Here is a 21,848-nt window from a genome sequence, read left to right on the forward strand (position 1 = left end):
TTAAACCACCATAGTAAATGGTCCTCCCAAACCACAAACGGGGGCTAAATGCATATCTGCTCATTTGGGAGTTGCTTGTGGGTATGGCGGTGATCTTAGGACAGATGACAAATGGAATGAAAGAGACCTATTTGACCTATTTTCCCATTTGGCCTGAAACAAAAGCACAACCCTAATACCATTGCATGCACAAATCAACCACATTGGTCAGGATCCAAAGAGCTCCTTTAACCTGTGCCTAGTGGGAGTTTTGCCTTTTTCTTTGAAAAGCAGATCGTTGTGCTGCACATCGCAAACTGTTTTGAAAATTTTCCTCCATTGAAATTTTGAAATTCTCCACCATTTCAAAGGCAATTTGCCATTAGCTATGGGAGACTGTTGTTAAAAAAAACACAAGTTCAAATCCCCCATGAGTGCATGGCACTAGCTGAAAACTTCTTTGTATCTTGGCTAAATAAAAAAGGTCTTATGTGGTACATAATTATGCCTTCATAAAGTAAACATCCAGTCAAAATGCTTAAGATATGAAATTCATTGTAATTTGCCATTGGCTTGCAAATTCCTCTATAATCAAACATGCACAATCCACCTCCTGAGCATTTCTGCAAAGCTTTGAGTGTATAACGGTGGCTGAAGTGCATCTTTTCTGATAATTACACAGCCTGTGTTTTTTGGTCTGTGCTAATACATTTTCAGGCAGCTTAAATTCCACATTTTAATATTAGAAATCCACTTTAATTATAAGTAATCCTTGGTGCCATGTGTCAGTCAGCTGTATTTGCATTTGCGCGCCTCTGTGAGGCTGCAATATAATTTTCTGTTTATTATCATGAGCACACTTCTGGTGTAAATCTACAATTTCATGTAGGTTCGGGCTGGCAGTCAGCCAAAACTTTAATTTATCTTCGCCTTATCTTATTCCTGTACACCCAAAGAGCTGGGTGGCGCGAATAACAAACAGCCCATCAGCTGCACTGTTCTGGAAGGCCACAACAAATATCACCCATTTGCTGCTATTGGCATTCTTTATATCGGCTTTCTGAGAAACAAAACCAATAAGGCAGGCTTGTCCCCTGGTGACTGTTCCTATAGAGTATTTACCCATCAAATTATTATTCTCTAGGGATGGGGGGCAAGTCCATCAAAGAAGATTCAAAGACTACAGTGTCCCTGATTCAGAGACTACAAAGCCCGGAGAGAACAAAATAGCCTATTTTCCCTTGGGCTTTTTGTCTGTTCTGATTAATTGTTTTCCATTCGAGGCTATTATATTGGTAAAATATTTGTATTATGTGTAATAGAATATCTGTTCATAAGCAAATTCACCCTATGTTGCCACCTTTTGATTCTTCCTTGTCTTTGAAACATTGCTGTGGTTGGTATTTTTTGCCTCTCTCTTTTGCTCTGCCTCTTGCTGTCACACACAGTAATTGAGCTAATAAAAGGCAGAAACAAGAATTTATTACACCTTGGGCAATACTTTAAAACAAACTTTATTTGCTGGAGCAGCACTTTCCCCCTACAGGCTGCTGTATATTTTGACACTTTCCTTAAATACAAAATCTGGCTTTATTAAAAGTTAAATCATGCAGCTGTGTTTTTGTGCATGTGGTAGGGGCTGTTTGTACATTTGCTTCGGTAGGGTAAGATTTGGGATATATATTAATATTACATTTTAATGAAACTTCAGATTATGGACAGTGATAACAGAGTTGACAGCTACTTCGCTATTGCCAACCTCTAGATGTCTTACAATTAAGGATGCAATCCTATGCATGTTTAGGCAGGAAAAAAGTCCTACAGCTCCCAGCATGGCTGGCTGGAGATGTTGGGAGTTTTCGGACTTTTTTTCTGTCTAATCATGCATAGTATTGTGACTTTTCTTGGATAAATAGCCCTCTCTTATACTTTACAAATCATCAGAATAACTTTTGGAATGAATTGTGTAGTTCCTCAAACAAAACGGTATTTTAAGTGCTGTTCCTCAAACAAAACGGTATTTTTAAAAATACATTCAGGTTGTGTTACTATGAAGGTTCTCAAACTTTGTTCTAGCAAACCTTAATTTTACAAGCTGCTATTTAGGCATCCCTTAAGTGAAACATTGTGCAAATTACATAGGAAAAAAATCCCACCATGTTTGTAAGGCAAATATGTCTTTAAAAGTAATTTCTCAGTAGGTGGTACATTTTACTCCTCTGTCTAATGTTCAAATGATAGCCAGTATTGTTGGAAGGGGCATGGTCCAATTGGTTCATATTTTCATCTTTGGTGGGAAATGTCCCACTGTGCAGGAGTTTGGGGCCTGAATCATTACTGCCAGGATTTTCTCCACAGTAGACTGCAGTTAAACTCCCAAAGCTGTCCTTTTTTTAAAAAAAAACTTTCCCCCCCAATCTAACAACCCTGGATTCCTACATAAGGACTATCTTAAGCAGTCATCCCAAGCAGCCTTATAAACAATGGTAGACTGATAAAATCTGGGAAACCACGATCATGTACAGGCTTATTTGGGAGTGAGCAAGGAATTCCATTTAAAAAAATGCTATAGCTCCATGGTTTCCATTTACATCCTATGTAAAGGCTCTTAAAGCTTCTGATCGCATTCCAATTAAATAGAGATACACATATTTTTATGGCTTTGATTCAGCTAGATAACATACACTTCCAAATTCTCTCAATAGTTCATGAGATTGTTTTACTATTCTGTTTCATAAGGAACATAGGAAATTGCCCAGTATTGTCAACACTTGGCCAAATCAGTACCTTGGTAAACTTTGATGCTGAAGATAAGTGGGACATCAGTGGAGAAAGACTTGTGCTGAATACGACTGAACACAGGTTAGAACTCATTATTAAGCCTACTCTGTGGTGGTGAGGATAACAATGAAAGAGTTCTTCACCTCCATTGCATCTCCACAGTGTTGCCCAGCAGAGCTGTTGTGGGTGATGAAGGGGTTATTCCTTGACCCTGAGAGCAAATTGGTCACAGCCTCGACTGCTTGCTGTGATAATATTGCAAGACACTTTGAAGGTAAAATTGCTCAGGTCCAGCATGACTTGCACTTCACTATTAGTGCAGTTCTATTAATGAGGATATCAGCACTATCTGGTTCAGCTGTATTGGATGAGTGCAGTTGTTGAGTCATGAAAATGAAGATAAAGTGCTTGGATGAGTTTGATTGACCACTTGTATGCACAGCCCTTGGCCAGCTTGGCTTGTTACTTCTAATAAGAGGATTGACAGTTGTGTCCAGGAGGTTGTAAATTCCTCCTTTAGATACGGATTGGTACTTGAAAGAGGGAGCAATCAGGCCACTCCTTAAGAAAGCTAAACTAGTGCCAGAAGTAGAGAACAGCTATAAGCTGGTTGCTAACGTTCCTTTCTTGGACAAGGTACTTGAGCACCTTGGTTGTTGTTGATCAACTCTAGTATTCTTGGATGAAGCTGATTTTCTAAATCCATTTCAGTCTGTCTTAAAGTCTGGTTTTGGGATTAAGAACTCCCTTGGTCATGCTGTGGGAAGAATTTTGCTGAGAAAGAGACTGGGGGAATGCGACCCTATTGGTTTTCTTGGACCTCTCAGCAGCTTTCAATTCCATTAACCATGGTATCTTTCTGGATTGGTGTAGATACTCACACACTCTGAGGGTTGAGGTGACCGAAGTGAAGTTTATTGAGCATACACAGAGTTTAAGTAGCAAAATCCCTGCTCCTTCTTCCCCCCTCCCTCTTAGCCGAAACCCCTTTGATCGCCTTGCTTGTATCCTGAATCCACACCTTTAATCCCCTCTGCCTGGTTGTGGATTCCGTGCTTAGCCTAGAGGTCTATCAGGACATGTCTAGGGTTGAACAATGGTCACTTAACTGGGAGGAAGATAACAGCAAAGACCTGCTTTTCTCAGACAGTCTTCTGTCACGCAGTCCTCCAGGCCTGTGCTGTAACACTTCAGATTGGCTGTCCGAGTTGGGAACTGGGGCCACTATTTTATAGTAGTTACATTACTATTTGGCTGGCCATTTCCAGAAGGTGGTACTTGGGGATTACTTTGTTCCATGGCAATTATGTCACAGGGTTCCTTGGAGCTCAAATTTATACCTCACGCTATTCAATATTTATACGAAACCTCTGGTGATAAAGGCTAAGGAGTCATCAGTATGCAAATAGCACTCAGTTTTACGTCTCCCTTTCATCTAACCTAGGTGAGGCAACAGATGTCATGAATCAGTGATAATAGACTGGATGAGGGCCAATAATCTGAAGCTGAATCCAGACAAGGTGAAGATACTCTTAGCAGGTGATTTGTTGGCCAAGTTGAGTTCAACCTGTCTTGGAGGGATGTGTAGTCTCTGAAAGATCAGATGCACAGCTTGGGGGATCCATCACGGTCACTTGAGACGCAGGTGGCCTCAGTGGCAGGAAAATGCAGGAGAAAGCAAAACAGACAAATTTGCCCAACCCTACCCAGAAGACACCTTTGCCACACTCTCACACAAATCACCCTATGTTTTCTTTTCCACATCGAAAGATATTGAACATTGGTCATCCTTTTCTGCAAATAGAAAGCAGATTGTGGGAGGCAATGTAATCATTTCTATGCTGGACTTGTGCTGTACAGGCTGTTACTACTGCTGAAATAATGTAAATTGAGGTCTCTTGTATTTCATTTACGTCCATCCACTCCATTAACTAGCTTTGTAAAACAAAGGCAAACTATTCTTTTGGTACCATTTATTCAGATCTTAACCTCAAAGCAGGCTTCTCCAACTGTATGACCTCCAGCTGTGTTGGACTGCAAATCCCGTCCTTCCCAGTAGCTGTGCAGGCTATGGACAATGGGAATTGCAGTCCAACATATCTTGAAGGGTGCCAGTCTTGGAAGGATATCCTCAAGGCAAACAGGTCACAGAAAAAGGAGAAAGCAATGCCAGGGTACTTTGATGTGCTTACTATAGAAGGGATGAAAGGGAAGGTCTTGTCTGCTGATCTCCAGCACTGACAATCAACGCAATTACAGTACACATTTGTTAATTATGGGTGCCACCTGGATCTATTTTAGTGAAGTGTTTAGTAAAACAAATTCACTTCAAGTTCTCCTCAAAACAACCTTTGGAGAATTTTGACAGTCAATATGATCTTGATGTGCAAATATCTGACAAACATTTGATATTTAGCATCAGCTAAAAAATTAGCATCACCACTTGACATCCAAACATTTTGTAATAGCAGCTGACATATCTGACAGCTAGTTTGCAATACCAGCATCAGACATTTTTCACTCAATATTTGACAACATTGAAGAGCTAGCATCTAGTAGCAGTCAGCTTGACAGTTTCTGACACATAGCAATGAACAGTTGACCCCACATCAATCTGTTTACCTATGAATCATCTACAGAGGTTCACCTGTGAGTGCCTCTGCCATCTGAAGCAACTTGAGAAAGGGTCTTCTTGGTTGTGGCTCCCTGCTTTGGAAATCTCTTCCCCACAGGCTTTCCTGGTCCCTTCATTGTTACCTGTCCAGCACCAGGCGAAGACTCATGGAGCGTCTTTAGACAAGTGTTTTATCGCACGCTCATGACTGGCCAGTCATGGATCCTCCTGTGTGTCTCCCACTTCTGTTGTATTTTGTGCTCCAATAGAAGACCCAGAAATCCGCTTCTTCTTGGCTCTGAAAATAATTGGCACCATTTCCTGCTGTGTGCAGGAGAAGCGGCACTATAAAAACGCCCACTGAATGGGCCACGTGGTCGCTACTTGCTTCCTCTTTCTTCCCTCTGTGAAGAAAGAGGAAGCTGCTCATTCCCATTGTGGGAGAGAAACAGGAGGCAAATTGATGGTAGGAAAACGCGATTTCCCCCGTCTGAAAACGCTCATGAACTTTTCAGTCTTTTAAACAGTTTTAAATGCTGCCTGAAGTTTTATTACTGTTTTGATTAACTGTTTATGATTCTGTTGTTGTTTATACTTCGTCAACCACCTGGGAACATCTCTGGTGAAGGTGCAGTATACAATTAAATAAAAACAGTTGACAGTATCTGACTACTGACCAAGCAGCAATCAGTTGTCCATACGAGGCTTCTAACAGGATTTAAGTAAATTTTATATTAACTTCGTTGGTTTAACCAATTGAATAAACAGCTGAATGTTGCATTTTGATGTCAGATTTAGATTCTGAAGTTCAAATGTTGACTTTTGAGGTAAAGCTTCAACATACAAATCTGAATTGTGAATTCACTTAATTTTGTTCCAGCTGTATAAATTTGGAATTTCATCAAAATAACGCCCCCAAAACATGGACGGAATGGCTTTGATTAGGAGCCCCTTAAAAAACTGCTCAACATCTGCTCCACAGGGTTGCAGGATAGGGGTGGGCAAGGAGGAGATAACATCACATTGGATTTCAGCCATATGTACTGGTGTGAATAAATTACAGAAGTAGAAATTATAATACATATTTTTACAATGCAATCGTACTAATTCTACTCCAAAATATGTCCCATTGAGTTACATGGATCTTGCTCCCAGTATTGCAGCCTAACTTGAATTGATTGAGAAGAGCTGAATCAAGGTTGTCCACTCTCTGCTGTTCCAAACAATACCTACCCATGTTCTCGTCATTTCTAATTACTAATTGTGCATCCTATGGAGATTTTTCTTCCACTTTGAGAACCTCTAGCGGTTTAACATGAAGATTTACATACATTTTGTTGTGGCTGCACAATTCTGATTTGAATTTCTGTTTCATCCACCAGGTAAAATATCATGAAGAAATTGCAATGCTAATCCCTCAAATAGTTTACGCAGGAATTTTTATTCTCTTAAATCTTCCAGTGTTAAAGCAACAAGAAAACATTTAGAATGTCCTTTGGTGGAATCTTATTACACTTGCTATAATATGTAAACTGATATTCTTTGATGCCAGCACGTTGCCCATACAGAGAAATCTCTGCACAATTAAATGAAAAGAAGAAGAAGAAAAAAGAAGGATGAAATAAAAATTAACTTCCCCCCTTTAACTGATTAGGATTAAAGTACATTAATCAATTGTCTGTTAACACAAATTGGCAATAATACAAAAAATCTACGTTTTACGTTAGTCAAGAAAAATAACGTCATTTGAATACAAAAGGATAAATACACTCTGTTTTTGTCCTATAGCCACTCTTGTACAATAGGGGAGCACTGCATTGACTTGATGCAGTGCTTCTAAGATATACAAGGGTATGACTGGCTTAAGTTTTATTGAGGAGGGGCTGATACACATGTGCATTACTAACATCAGACAAAGAAATCGTTCAACCAACAAGGGTTACAGAGCAACGTTCACTAAAGCACAGTTGGAAGGGGATTCAGGGGCTGAAGCAAGCCAATATGGCAGCTTTGAAACAGATTTCCTTATACCCACAATGCACTGACAGCAAAGAATGCCTCTATTTGGTTGGTCCACACACTGGGAAGAGGTACAGTTGCGCGCCAGATTGACGGAGCAAGGTTTTATGGTTTCTTTTTTTGTATTCCCTTCCGGGGGGTGGGGGGGTGGCTACCAAAGTCGCTTCGATCCTGTGTAAGCTTTTGCAGCTGGCATTGTGATTAGTAGTAATAGTATTGGCCACTTCCCACTTACTCTTGAGTCAGAAAGTAACAGTCTTGACTCGCTGGGTTGTCCACAATGGATAGATATGGCTTAGTTCGGTTGGGCCTTTTTTTGTCTATACGTGTGGAAATTTTACGATCCCCCCCCCATTTTTTTAAAGACTTATTAGCATCTGCTTGCTGCTTCTGTTGAAAATTTCTCTCTCCCCCCTTTCCTGTGGCACATTCCCATTAAAGCAGTCTGAAGTCTATGCTTCCAAAGCTGCATAGCCTAGAATACGAAAAACCCACTTAATCCTATTGGAACGATCAGTGGTAATAAAAGTGTCAGGCGTGGCAATGATACTGCCCCTTGTCCAGAGCCTTCACTGCAAGATTCCGGGTACATGTCACAATTCCGCTTCTCACATAATACACCCATATAGGCTGGTGGGCACCTACAGCGCATGTTGTTCTGGCACGTTCCTCCGTTCTGGCAGATCTGAAGTTCATTGTCACACACGTTTGCTGCAAGATGGATTGGGAAGAAAAAAAGAAAAGCATAATCAATGTAAGTGAACTGGTTCTGGAAAGCAATGAGGAAAATTAAAGCTCCGATTCTTTTAATTAAAGATACTTCAGTATTCATTGCATTTATTTGTGGTGACTTTACAAAAACCTATGAAGTAAGTGTACTGAAGACTATAGCAAGAGAGTCGGCCATAGCCCTCCATGACATCCTTCTCACCATAGAAAGTGATAGCTTTCTATAGGTTGACCGGTTTGGAGCTGAATACATTCCCCATTCCCTTAGAAATTAGCACAATCAGATGAGTTCTTGGCTGCATAGCCCAGCTGTTATGGACACTGAATGTGCTGATTTTCAGTTGTGGGAATCAACCCATGAAGGGGTCTGGTCATCCCATGTTCTGGGCTTCAGGATTATGTACCCATACTCTTCTGACAAAACTGAAATATAATGCCTACAAGAGCCCTTATGTCCCATGTGAAAGGGCCTCTGAGAACATGCTTGGTTAGCCCCACCCCCAGATGCCTTTGGCCGCACATCCTCTTTGAAACACCATCAGCACCAATGAGGGGGGCTATTCAAGTACAGAGCCCATGGGGCAGGGCTCCCTGGTCAATCTCCCTCAGTCTATAATGCAAGGCTAACCAGGGGGGGATCCGCATGTCGCTCCCAGAACGCTTCTATGCGATCCCAGTGCACCCCGAAAACGATAGTCTGACTTCCCTGTAAAAGAAACGAGGAAGAGCCGTCCATGCTGGCGGTGGCGGTGGCGAGGAGAGCTCTCCGCCGGCGAGGAGAGCTTGGCAAAAGAAGGAGGGGTGGAGAGCTTCTTCCGCTCTTCACCCCTCCTTCTTTTGCTGAGCTCTCCTCGCCGGCGGAGAGCTCTCCTCGTCGGCTTCGGTGGCATGGACGGCTCTTCCTCGTTTCTTTTACAGGGAAGTCAGACTATCGTTTTCGGGGTGCACTGGGATCGCATAGAAGCACTCTGGGAGCGACGTGCGGATCCCCCCCCCCAGGTCTGTTCCTGGTAGTTCCTCAGTGCATTTGGTACCTAACACCTGAACTAAGGCACTTTTATATTCTCTTTGGTATGGTAGAAAAGGTCCTGGAAAAAGAAAACTCCCTTTTTACGCGGGCCAGAACTACACCTTGTGTCAAAGCGTTACAATCCCATCATGGTAGTGCTGTATCCCTCTTGCACATTTAGACATCGTAGGACACACATTGGCAACTGTTGCAGCATTTTGGAAAATGTGGAATAAAAAGCAGAAACTAACATTATGAATGCGGTCTATGGAAAATGTAATGCACCCCAACAGTTATCAGTGCACTTCAATACTGCTCTAAAGCAGTAAGGTCCTTTCCTGAACATTGGGAAACTAGATGTGTTGCCCACCCACAGCTCATGATGGTCCTACTGGTCTGCGTTAGCTATCTGTTCAAATAGAAAGTCGATGGAAGCATTTTGCACTTGTGTATTGTGGAGATCAGGTGTGTCAAAATATCCAACCCCCTATTCAATTTTGGATTTAGTTTCACTTTTCTCGCACCACACTCTACTGTGAAGTGTGAAACAGCCCTTCTATGAGTGAAATAGCCCGTCCATGGGCAAAAGGCAACCTTTGGATCTAAGGCATTATGTTTACCATGTTCACATAGATTTTTGCTGTGAATTGACAAAATACCACAATCCATTTTAGATTACTGGAAACAATGAACATAGTTCAAGGAAGTCACTTATATGCGAGTACTGGAGCTCTCCTCAAAGCTTCCTTGTAGTAGCTCCCACTCCTTTGTTATTGTTCCTCTCCTTTGACATATAAAGTACTTTGATCACCCATATAAATTCCAAGTATTACTTGCATGTAAATAACTTCATTGGATTTCAGCCCCAAACTTCAGGCTGCACGCATGGGAGTAAGCCCTATTTAACCCAGTAGGATTTATGTCTGAGTAAACATGCATGCAAACATGACTGTGCTATCAATATTGTGCTCAGTTAAACTGTCACAAATAATGTGGGATTTTTGAGGAGATTAATGCTATTTAATTTGTCATAGGACTGAAAGCTCACAGTTATTCAGCATCCAAGTAAAATGGGCACTATGGGTCCATACGAACATAATGTTCCTGACTGCTTCAGATATGGACAAGCAATTGGAAACATTATGTCTGCACGAAGCCTCTAAATATTGTTGATAGTAAATTGGCACTCTTAATTATGACATTTACATTAAAAGGTAATATTTGCAGCAAGCAGGACTGAAATTGCGCATAACAAAAATGAAACACATTGTTGCTGAGAACAAAGACCAAGATGAGGCACAAGGCTTTTTACACTGAGCAATCTTATACGTGGGAGGTAAGCTAAAAGCATGAGCAGGATATAGCACGGCAAAATGAGCATGCTCCTGGGTGACTTGTAAGCAAGTGCATATAGAAAGAAAAAGCACAATTATTTTGATTAAGACCACCTCTTCATCTTATAAAGTGTGTAGACGCAGATGGCAATTAACTGAGAAGTCCAGATGGGAAATACAAAAGATCTATTGACAGCTACTTAGAGTAGATACAACTTACAATTATACTGCACTAGCCCACAGAATCAGCTCAACATATTTTAATATACTTCACTCATTGTGCAAACTCTCCCTGCTCCACCCACCTTGCATTCTCTGTCCAATCCATCTCTAATCCTCTTCCTTTTATGATAGAGATGTTTCCTAAAGCAGTTTAAAATCCCAATCAAATGTTCCCAGACTCTTGTTTTGAAGAGAGAGGTCATAACTCAGTGATTAAGCACATCTGGCATAAGCAGGAATTCCCAGGTCCAGGCCCTTCCATCTCCAGTATGAATAAACTCAGGTAGCAGCCCTGAGAAAGACCTGGGAAAGACCTTGTACCTAGGGAAAGATCTTGGAGAGTTGTTGCAAGTCAAAATAGCACTGGGAAAGACAGACCACTCTTTGACATTACAAGCACGCTTCATGAGTTCGCATCCTCAGCTACACTCATCTGATCCCCCCCCCTCATGCTATCCTATTCTGTCCTCTTCATTTCAAAAAAAAATAATTCCTTCTCTATTTACTTTTTTTTTTGACAGTGCCAGTGAGTTTCCTTTGCCAAACTGAATATGACAGCTATAGCAGCATTGACCCTACACTCCCCTGGATGCCAACAAACCAAAAATAAGATGGAAGATTAAAGAACAGGTATTGGAGGAAGATTAGTTCTGATTATTGTAGAGTTACAAATGGAGGTTTCTACGAAACATTGTTATGGTAGAACATAAACAGTCATTTATTAACGCCTCCCTCTCCCCACTACAAACAAAATTGACAAGGTTTATGGAATGATAGATAGGACCAAGCACTTCGAGGTAATATACAAACTACCAAGCATAAATAAAAGTTCAACTAAGGGGGCTCCCGTGGATCATGGTGGCTTTTGGCACCATGAAACTCATGATTGTGCTGTGGTGGATTCAGAGTTCGACCAACGATAGCTTGCCAAGTTGGAGAAGCAGCAGCCCAAAGGCCTTCTTACTCTTGTTGTTAGGGTCTAGTGCCTTCTTCATATGACTGTAAAGCAGGGATGAGGAACCTATTTCAGCCCAATGCCCACATTCAATTTTGAAAGGGCTCTCGGGGTGGGGGACCATTCCAGGCAAAACAGCGAAGGGCAACAGGCGTGAGTCCAAAATACAAAATAAAATGAAATGAAAAAACCCAGCATATTGTAGCTTAAAGCTCTTACTGCCAGTAACTAAGCCTTAAGAGAGGCATTCCAACCTTTTAGAATGGGGAAAGAAAACGTGTATGAAAGCAGAGGAAGCAAATGATTGGAGGTTGAGGGAAGAGATGGAGCCATGGGAAAGGGCGGGACCTCTTGGGGAATCCTGGAGGACCAGATTGGGACTCTAAGGGATTGTCCTGGGACCCCAGGCGTGAGGTTCCCACTAGTGTTGCAGATTATAATTAAAGGAAAATAGTCCATTGAAAGACTATTAAAATAAGTCTAATAAAATTCCTAGGGGCATATGCTTTAACTAAATTATTGCCATTAAGATTGATATAATATGTGGTGCTATATATTCTGTAGAGATCACCATGCTTGATAAGAATTCAGTAGAATTAGGGCATGTGCAAAGCCCAGCTATTTATTCCTGTCTATGTTTGTTTTCCTATATCTGCCTGACAGTTATCTGCAAAAGTAGATGTACATGCCTGTCACAGTACAGATCCAAATGCTTATTGCTACCTGCAAGTGGCTTAACTGTGTGTTCAACGGTCACTTTTATCATCAGCTCCACACCACCGCCTCCCCTCAACTTCAAATCTGCTGCCAGTTCTAACCACTTAACTGAACAGCCTAGGCAAAATGTTGCATAGATTCTAGACCCATTTGATGGAAATTCCTCGATCGCGGCGAGTGAACCGTATTCAAATTAACAGTGTTTGCACAACTGCAGCGCTTGGTAGAATTGTTCCCCTTGCAATTGTCTAGAAAAACATGGCCTTTCTTTCTAACACACAGACTTCTAATTTTGTGCATGCAAATCAGCTGAATAATAATGTTCTTCCACTTCCTCTCCAGCATGCCGTGGCGTAATTAATATGAGGGCAACCAACAGGCACCATCTAAACATGTTCCTCCTTCGTCACCTTCCTCTGTGATTCCTTTTACAGTGCTAATGTATTTTTTATGACCCATTGACACAACACTGAAATGCATCCACAGTTTCTGATCTGTAAATGTCACAACTGCATATTAAGTTATAATAAATGCTGCTTGCTCAGGGAATTATGATGATGATGACCATATGTCTGCATTTTAGTCTTCTTGAATATAGCACACAAGATGAGCCTAATTGGGCATATTTATATTGCAAATATAAACCAAGAGGAATAATAAACCATAAAGCAAATCTGATGAGATTTCAAGTCTGGGAAATTATTGCAAACAACAACAGAAGGAACAAGTGCATAATAAGAAACCAGATCTGTTAGAGAGTTATAATGTGTGGCTCTCCAGATACACTTGCCTGGAAATCATCTGGCAGCATGTCCATTACTTGGCTACTGTCAACACAACCCTATACAAGGTCAATTCAGTAGTAAGCACCACTGACTTCAATGGGACTTATTTCTAGATAAGTGTGTATACGATTGCAGCCTAAATGAATAAACTGACTCAACAGAATAGCATGGAATAGGATTTCTATTTTTATTTGTGGAGTTAGTTCTAGGATGGCTCATTTGCCCAAGCATTGAAAACCATTGCATTAGGTTGCTATGATGTGATATCAAAGATCTGCCTCTGTGGTTTGACAACTGATCATTCATTTCTACATGCAAGTAACCGCTTTGTGCTGCAGTCAAGTGAAAAATTCATAAATCAGCAACTACTGTTCTTTATACTCCTGAATAAGACAGAGTACACTTTTTGTTTTTACTGTGAAAAGTGTGTGTGTGTGTGTGTGTGTGTGTGTGTGTTTTGTGTCAATCTGGATTAGGATGCTAGCATGCAGATATCTATCATGCTTCCTTCCACCCACACATCTGTAATTTTCATTGTCAAAAAGTGATCTACTAAAACAAATGGATTACTTCATGGCAATGAAAAGCCCTTCAACGCCCTCCTCCACTCAATGCTAGACTGGCCCCACCATGCTTACTTTAGAAGAAGGAAGCAAGAAAGATGCAATTGCTAGTTATGTCTACAAAATAACACGTAGCTTTGCGCTTAGTGCGTGTAAGGTTGTATCTGATGTTACTTCTGCCTAAGGATTTTGCACCTGATCTTTACATCTGATCTTTCAATTCATTTGGCTTGAATCTAATAGCTGGCTTTCTACAAACATGCAGCCATAAATATGTCTCACTTAAAGAAAAGGATGTGGGGATCAGCATGTTTGAAAGCAACAACCATGATCTGGAAGTTTCTATCATTTTTCTTTTTTAAAAATTTGGAAAATAGCGGGGGTGGGTGGGAAATGTCTGCGCCATTAACATTGATCATTACTGGCTTTAAATAATTGAGTGGAAATCAATAGTTAATTAAATATCCCACTTAAACACCCAATAAGATCTTGTTCATGTTTGGACCCTGAATGCAAATTAGGATGTTTTCCAAAGTTTGCCTATTTCCTATAGCTCATAAATTTGATGTCACTTATTTTCATTTGACTTCTGGTTGTTTTTTAAGTGTGAATGATCCCTGTTTATGTCCATGGTTTCTTAGGAATTTATTGTCCCACAGTGATGCAACAATTTATATAAAACCAATGTTGAAAATACTGACAGCTGTATTTTAATCCTTTGTGCTGGAATTCTACCTTCAGTTGTGGTATGATGACATGTTTTGTGATGTTGCAGTGGTGTAACCCTTGGTATGCTCTATCCAAAGCACTTAGAGGATCATAGAAAAAGGATCAATAGCAGGCAAGTCCAGGTTAAAATGTGCAAATCAAAGAATTGGGCTGGGTGCAATTTTCTGTGTCGAAGGCAAAGCCACAAAATGTAGGGTTGCCCCCAGGATAGTCCTACTGCAATAGTATGATACCTAAATACTTTTGGTTTTACTTAGGAAAGCCCAAAACCACTTTCAGTTTTGATTGAAAATTTAAAATATCACCTCCAGATATTGCCAATGAATGGCCCCTTCTCAAAATCATTAATATTATTTAATACTGGATTGTGCAGTCTCCAAAGCAAGCTGAGTGTGCCAAGGTGGGGCAGCTGTAGCCCCATGCACGTGGGGAACATTTTCCAGCCTGGGGTCCAGATGCCCCTCAGGGACAAGTCTCATGGGGCAACATGCCTACAGCCCTAAGTGGTGGGGCCACCCCGATCTCTCACACTCGCATCCCTCCCACAAACCATTCCCACATCTCTCCTTTTCTCCATGACCAGAGAGAAAATGGAGCACTCTTTCCTGAGGGGCAGGACTTCAGGTTGGAGGAGGGGGTTTGGGTGGGAGGGCTCCCCCCCCCAGGCCTCAGTGCGTCAGCTGGGAAGGCTCTGCTGGCTGCATATTCCTCCTTGTTTTAGATCTTGCCTTGAGGTGGGGCAGCTTACTCAGCTTCTCACACTTTCTCAGGGAACTGCATGGCTCTGCAGCTGGAATAAAGAACTACAATTTCCACAACAAAACACCTAGTGGGGAAAATAGGTGAACATGCTTTATACCTTCGTTATCTACTGATGGGATGGAATATTCTACTTTTTTTTTGAAAGGGCATGAAAACACACACATTTCAGCTCTTAATATTTATCCTTGATGTTTGACTGAAGCTGATCAGCCATCTATGCATGTCGTTCATGTGAGATCAGCAGTTCATGCCATAAAGGCCAACCCCATCAAAACAAGAGGCTTAAGCACAATACCACACTAGAAAGTTTTTGTTTTTGAAATTCATAGCTGGCTAGTTACATCATTTGGATCCCTGTTAAGGATACTTTGCAATTTTTCTTTGTTTGGCTCCTGAAATGGTGTTAGGTCTAGATAGCAGCCATTTTTCAAATTAGATTCTATGATTTTATGCCTACTTGTCAGATCTCAATTTATCTGAATTTAAAGAACACAGAAGGAAGACCCTTTTGGGGCTAGGAAGCAGATTGCTTTGCCATGGACTTAATTGTCTTAATAGTTTCAGAAAACCTTCTCACCTTCTTCTCTAGACTTTTCCTTTCTATTTCTTTCCTTCTACTCTCATCTCTCTTTGTCATGTGTTATTCTCTAATCCAGCCTTCCTCAACCTGGTGCCCTCCAGTGTCCTGGACTACAGATCCCAGAATTCCTGACCACTGGCTATGTTGGCTGGAGCTGATGTGTCTTGAGGTCCACAACATCTGAAGGGCACCCAGCTGGGGAAAGCTGTTGTAGTATTTTACTGATCTTTCCACTGAAACTTGGGAGTTGGTCGGTGGAGGAATGTCATGAGAGGTTTTTTAATAAACTGTTATATTGTCTTATTAAAAATTAGTAACCTTTAAATAGAAATAAAAAGTAGTAAAAGGTATCCTTGATTTTGAACACCACAGTTCATCAATGAAATAATGCACCTAAAAGTCAGCATCTATTTATAGACAATGCTTGACCAAACCAGAGATGATGCTTGACACTAGATGTTTGTATTCATAGTTGATGGCTGACAGTAGCCTGGAATGTTTGCATAATTATGTGGCTACAAATTAGGGATGGAACAGTCTATCTTGTTTCCAGTTGCAATAAGAAGAAGCACTAAAATTCATGTTTACATTTTTTACACTTAAAAAGAAAAAGAGAAAAGGTAATTGTTCTAAGCTGCCAGGCATCTTTTGCTGTACAATACCCCTGGGACATGTAGTCATGTCCTGTTGTTCGCAAGGGCATTTGTGGATCTATTTTGAACACAGTCACTTAGCTGGACAGGTTTTCTCACCACTTACAAGGGCTATTACCTGTTTTTTCAAAATAGAAAATTTTAAAGGTAGCCCTTGGACTTATATTAACACTATAAGTATTTGAGTTCAGAGAAATGCAAAATCAGGGGTGAGCTCTGATCTATACATAAGTCAAGGAGGCACAGATGAGGTTAATTCACTTTGAAATGTGGACCGATGAAATTTCTAAGCACCCTTATCACAAATGAAATAGGAGGGTGGAGTATATCACAATTGTGATACAGGACGGTAATCTTCTCTTTTACTAGACATTTATAGCTCATCATCAGGCATATCACCAATCTATTGTCCCTCTATGATGCAGAAAATGCTTTGGGGTTCTCTGTGGCTGCCCCAACTCTTAGCATTTATAATGTATTATATGCTTTCTTGGATTCACAGATTGCTGCACATTATGGATCAAAAGCACCTGCAAAGCTGGTGAGAAAATTCTCAAGTTTTGCTGATTTCAAAAAACACATTTTGGTTATTGATGGTGAATTAATAATACTCTTGAGTAAAACCTGACTTTACTCAAAGTGATAATTAATAAAATACTAAACCTCTTCTGTAGGCCAAGACCTCTGTAAATAATGAAAAAGATGTCTTTGCTAAAAATCAGTATATATTCCAAAGAAACCATTAGTTTTCAACTTCTAGTGTCATTAATTGCTGGTTTAGCGAAAAAGTAATTTTGACCAATGGTAGGAATAGTGCTCCAGGTCAAGTTAATTCCTTTCACTGTTTTGGAGGTGGTAAAACTGAGGGGAATGGTACATAAACGAAAAGAACACATCAAGAGTCCCCGGGCATGCTCACACATGTGCAGTGATAGCATGCTCAGAAGTAGCACAGATGGTTTTAATTTTTTTATGCAGTGAAAACCAGACTAAGAATAACAACTTAAAATAAATGTATAACAAAACAATTCAGCCACTGGTCTCTAGAGCAGGAGCGAACAACTTGAGGCTTGAACTTCCATCTGCTTTCATCATTGGCTGTGCTGGCTAGGACAGATGGAAGAGGTAGCCCACCATTTTCCATCCCTGCTCTAGAGTTTCAGAGGTGCAAGCCATCACCTATATCTACACAGACCTATATCTGCACAGCGATACTTTACTTTTACGGTTGCATAGGAAGGGTGCACTTGGTCACCTAGGAGTGAGACAAGCTGCTCCTGCTGAAATTCCTGTGTTTGCAGTACTATTAAATGTGCAGGAGTCTAGTCCTCATTTGTCTCTGGTCACCATATAAAAATTGGACTGATGGATTTCTACCTTTGAGCAAAAGGCAATCTGGGATCATTGCATGTAATTGCTAGTGGCCTCTTGGGAAGAGCAGTCATTCCTTCTGACTGATTAATGACAGGCGGCAGAGCAGAAACAACTGAGAAATGGCAGTATTTAAGGCTGACCCAAAATATGCAGGCTGAAGGAAAGGAGTCACTCAGGCAGGATGTGTCTGTGTAGTGTCATGCTAGGACTGAATTATGTACATTTAGCATAAGCTGGAAGAGACCTGAGTCTTGTTCACTTGTTACTTAGTTTTTCTGGGTCTACAAATTAACCTTGTGCTGACTCACAAGAAGAAAAATTCTGATTAATTTAAGTTGACCCATCCATCTCTTCCCAAAGCTGATCTAGTACCCCTGATTTCTGTTCTTGCAGTTTTCTGACATTTGGTTCATATTTGTGGATTCAGAGATAGAAGACACATCATTCAAATATTTTTGGGTTCACACCCTATAATGAATTAAAAAATACATAGAAATCAGTACTCCACGCAAAATGTGATCTGTTGTTGACTGCAAGCTTCTCATGCTCCTTTATAAGAAATAAGCAACCTAGCTATAGACTGGAGCGATATATATACAAAATGAGTATTAATAGCAGCTTCTTGAACAGTACTAAATCTTCTAAAAAGAACTAATAATCATGTGCACTGGATTAGTACATACTATGGTATTATTCTCTCTCTCTCCCTCTCCTTTTTTTTTTTTTTTACAAAGTTAAATCAATAAAAAGGAGCATTTTCTATAGAAAACAAAACCTTATCCTAATGCCCAGACAGAATTAAGCTTTCTTTTTTGCAGAAAATCTAGATGGAAAGATAACTTACAGAGTGAAATATAACGGTCAAGAAATGAAAATGTGCAGGCACTGACCTTTGGGAAGATGAACTAATTAATTACATACCAATTAGATCAAAAATAAAGAAAATAAATTAAGATTGGCTGTGGAGTCCAGAGAAAAATGGCATTGCATCTGAAATAGACTTGTTATTTGATCTAATGGCAATGCATCTGAAATAGACCTTCATTAGATCTAAAATGAAGTTAGATTTAAAATAAAATAATTAGTTAAAAACATTGCTAAAAGGTATGAGCTGCAGAATACAAGCCTTATCCTATTAAGTTTGCCCCAAAAGTAAACCTCAATGAATTCATTGGGGCTTATCCCCTAAACAAGTAGGGATAGAATTGCAGCCTTTAGCTATGCACACTTAATTCAGAGTAAGTCCAACTGAATTCAGTGGGACTATTTTCAAGTTATTGCACATAATGTTACATTGGAAGTATTTATTTGAAACTACACTAGATTTCTGGTGAATAAGTTACAGTTTTTTTTTCTTTAAATAACAGGTTATTTTAAACCATCTTCTGATCAGGATTAAGCTACTTTTGAGGAAGAGTCTTGGGCAAATCTATACAATAGATTTGTAAACCGCCCAGAGAGCTTTGGCTATTGGGCGGTATAGAAATGCAATAATAAATAAATAAATAAATAAGCAGGACTGTAGTAAATCACTCTGCACCACGATAATATGGGGAGCACAAAATTAGTTTCCATTTCCTCATTCATTTTTCATGTGAGCAACCTAATTCACAATCTTGAAAACACAATTCTTCCTGATAAGAGGCATGGTGTGTATGTGTGTGTGTGTGTGTGTGTTTGTGTGTGAGCCTTATGAGACATGATGGCAAGGAGCTATATTTCAAACTATTACAAAAGTCCTATGTGTGAGAAGTTTGTAATGTTATGCAATCAATTTCTGTGGTATGAAACAATGGAAATGCAGGTGCTCACGGACACTGAACAGAAAAGGTAAAAGAGAAGAGTACCGGGAGGGATAACGTAGTAGCCAGCAGGGCACAAAAGAATGAGTGGGTACACTCTCTAGATAGAAATCATAATCTCACATCATAGAGTCGTTTTGGCAGGCCTGACAGAGGATAACAAGAGATTGCTTTCTAAAATGGATGAAATTGAAAATAAATCCAGGATTAGTCATTTTAGAATTACTGTTGTTCCAGAGGGAACGGAGTCCTCCAATCTTTCTTAGTCAGAAGGGAATGGTTAACTAAGCTTGTACAGTTGTCTGATTTAGATCAAGCATTTTCAGGAAGAAGGTTCTTAAGGGTGGAAAGGAATCCTCAGATTCAGTCATGTCATAAACCCTTGTGATTGCCTTTGGAGACCAGGCAGTTCATAATAAAGTCCCAAAAGCTGATGGAGTAACTCGAGGGGGTTCAATCAAATTGGAGAAGACTGGAGAAAACAGCAAATGTGATCATCGCTTTCAAAGACATGAGGCCAGTAATGAAAGGAAGCAGCAGCTATGCACATTTAGCTTAGAGGTAAGAAAATGGAGGGAGAAACACACTTTTCAAATGCGATAAAAAACTTCCATAATGAAGGAGACCAAATGTTTCCCTGTACAGCTTTAGGTTGGATTTTTTTAAAAAAAATCCTTACCAAGTTCTCAACTGGGTAAAAATAATGGTGCACTTGTGCAAATGTAGGACACTCTTTCCCAAAAGTAAAGACAACCTAATTTTTGATGTGGGAAATCCCTCTCTCTGCTGCTTGTGCTGCTGCACCTGTATGTTTTTAAAATGAAAGGGGGAAAGGGAAGGAGGGATGTGTTTAGGGTGGTGAGGAGGACCTCTGGGGATGTGGAGAGATGGTGTATACTTTTTCTGACGCCCTTGGATTTCCTTAGAAAAAATGTCCCCCCCCTCCCGCAACTTCAAATAATTAACAAGCCAATCTGAAGTAAGTTTTGCAGTCCCATCTCTTCTTTATATCCCTACCAGGTCAGGGATCAAATGGGTGGGTGAATTCATACTGGAGCCTGGGATCATTTCTCGCTGCAGTTGCAAGCAGCTGAACACATAGGGCAATAGAACACAGACTTGAAGTTTCCAGTGTCTAGAGGCTGATGTATCTTGTGATTGTATCTGCTTATGATACAACCACGAGATGATAGTTTCTTTTTATTTTCAAGTGATGAGCACATATTTTGAATGTATGCACACATGGCAAGATCTCAGTATTAATTATATCCTAGAGAAAGTCAGCTTTGCATGCAGAAGGTCCCAAATTCAATCCCTGACATCTTCAGGTAGGGCTGGAAAATCTCCTACCTGTAAGGTTGGAGAGCTGCTGCCAGTCAGTGTTGACAATACTGGGCTAGATGGACCACAGTCTGACTCAGTATAAGGCAGCTTCCTATATTCCTATGACAGTCTTTTGAATTTTTGATATGAAAAGACAGGATTGTCTACTTTGGATTATACTCATATGATTTTCTCATCCTTTGAAATATTAGGAAGTGTACACATAATCCTAGAACATATATATATATATATATATATATATATATATATATATATATATAGTAGCCGGATGGCTGCTGCACGACAAATTGAGTTTCTCTATTGTCTCTTCAAGGGTCAGCAAACTGGTACCCTCCAGATGTTTGGCATGGCCAATGTTCAGGTATTATAGGAGTCAAAAACAACTAGAAGACACTGGATTTCCAATTCCTGGTCTATGAGGAAGATGTACATAAAATACGTGTGCTTTTGATAAAGAAGGGCATCTATTTAATACATATTTGAAAGTTGCATGCCTGCCTTAACAGAGAAATTTGTTCTGGCTGAGCTATATATGTATACTCCAGTTTTGTTTTTTTTAAGAAAAACCCAACAACCCTAAACATTTTAATAACTAAATTAGAATGGATCCAAAGAGGTAATTCAGGTCTGTTATGCAAATTTTTATGTGAGCCACCTGCTGTGCATAGCAAAATGCTTATGAAAATGCTTTGAAAGGAATGATTTCACATTTGGGTAGCTAAAAGAGAATCCATTGAATTTGTATTTTCACACACTGAGAAAGATATTAGATTCCTGTCTAGATTATTCATGCCAATTAAAAACTTTAATTATGGCTTCTGTCTAGTTTATGTGTGCAAAAAAGAAAGAAAGTAGGATCTTCTTTTTGTGCTGCTTTGGCTTAGAAAAAATGACCAA

General features: G+C 40.1%; 1 protein-coding gene across 1 annotated transcript in view; it reads right to left on the reverse strand.

Annotated features, from left to right (window-relative positions):
• Positions 1–7,868: 7,868 nt before the first annotated feature.
• Positions 7,869–21,848, reverse strand: part of NTNG1 (netrin G1) — a 299,231-nt gene continuing 285,251 nt past the window's right edge. The window contains exon 10 of the mRNA XM_063135534.1: positions 7,869–8,104. Coding sequence (XP_062991604.1) covers positions 7,869–8,104 — 236 coding nt within the window. The remainder of the gene's footprint in view (positions 8,105–21,848) is intronic.

Source organism: Elgaria multicarinata, chromosome 1 (assembly GCF_023053635.1).
Source record: "Elgaria multicarinata webbii isolate HBS135686 ecotype San Diego chromosome 1, rElgMul1.1.pri, whole genome shotgun sequence".
Lineage (NCBI taxonomy): Eukaryota > Metazoa > Chordata > Lepidosauria > Squamata > Anguidae > Elgaria > Elgaria multicarinata.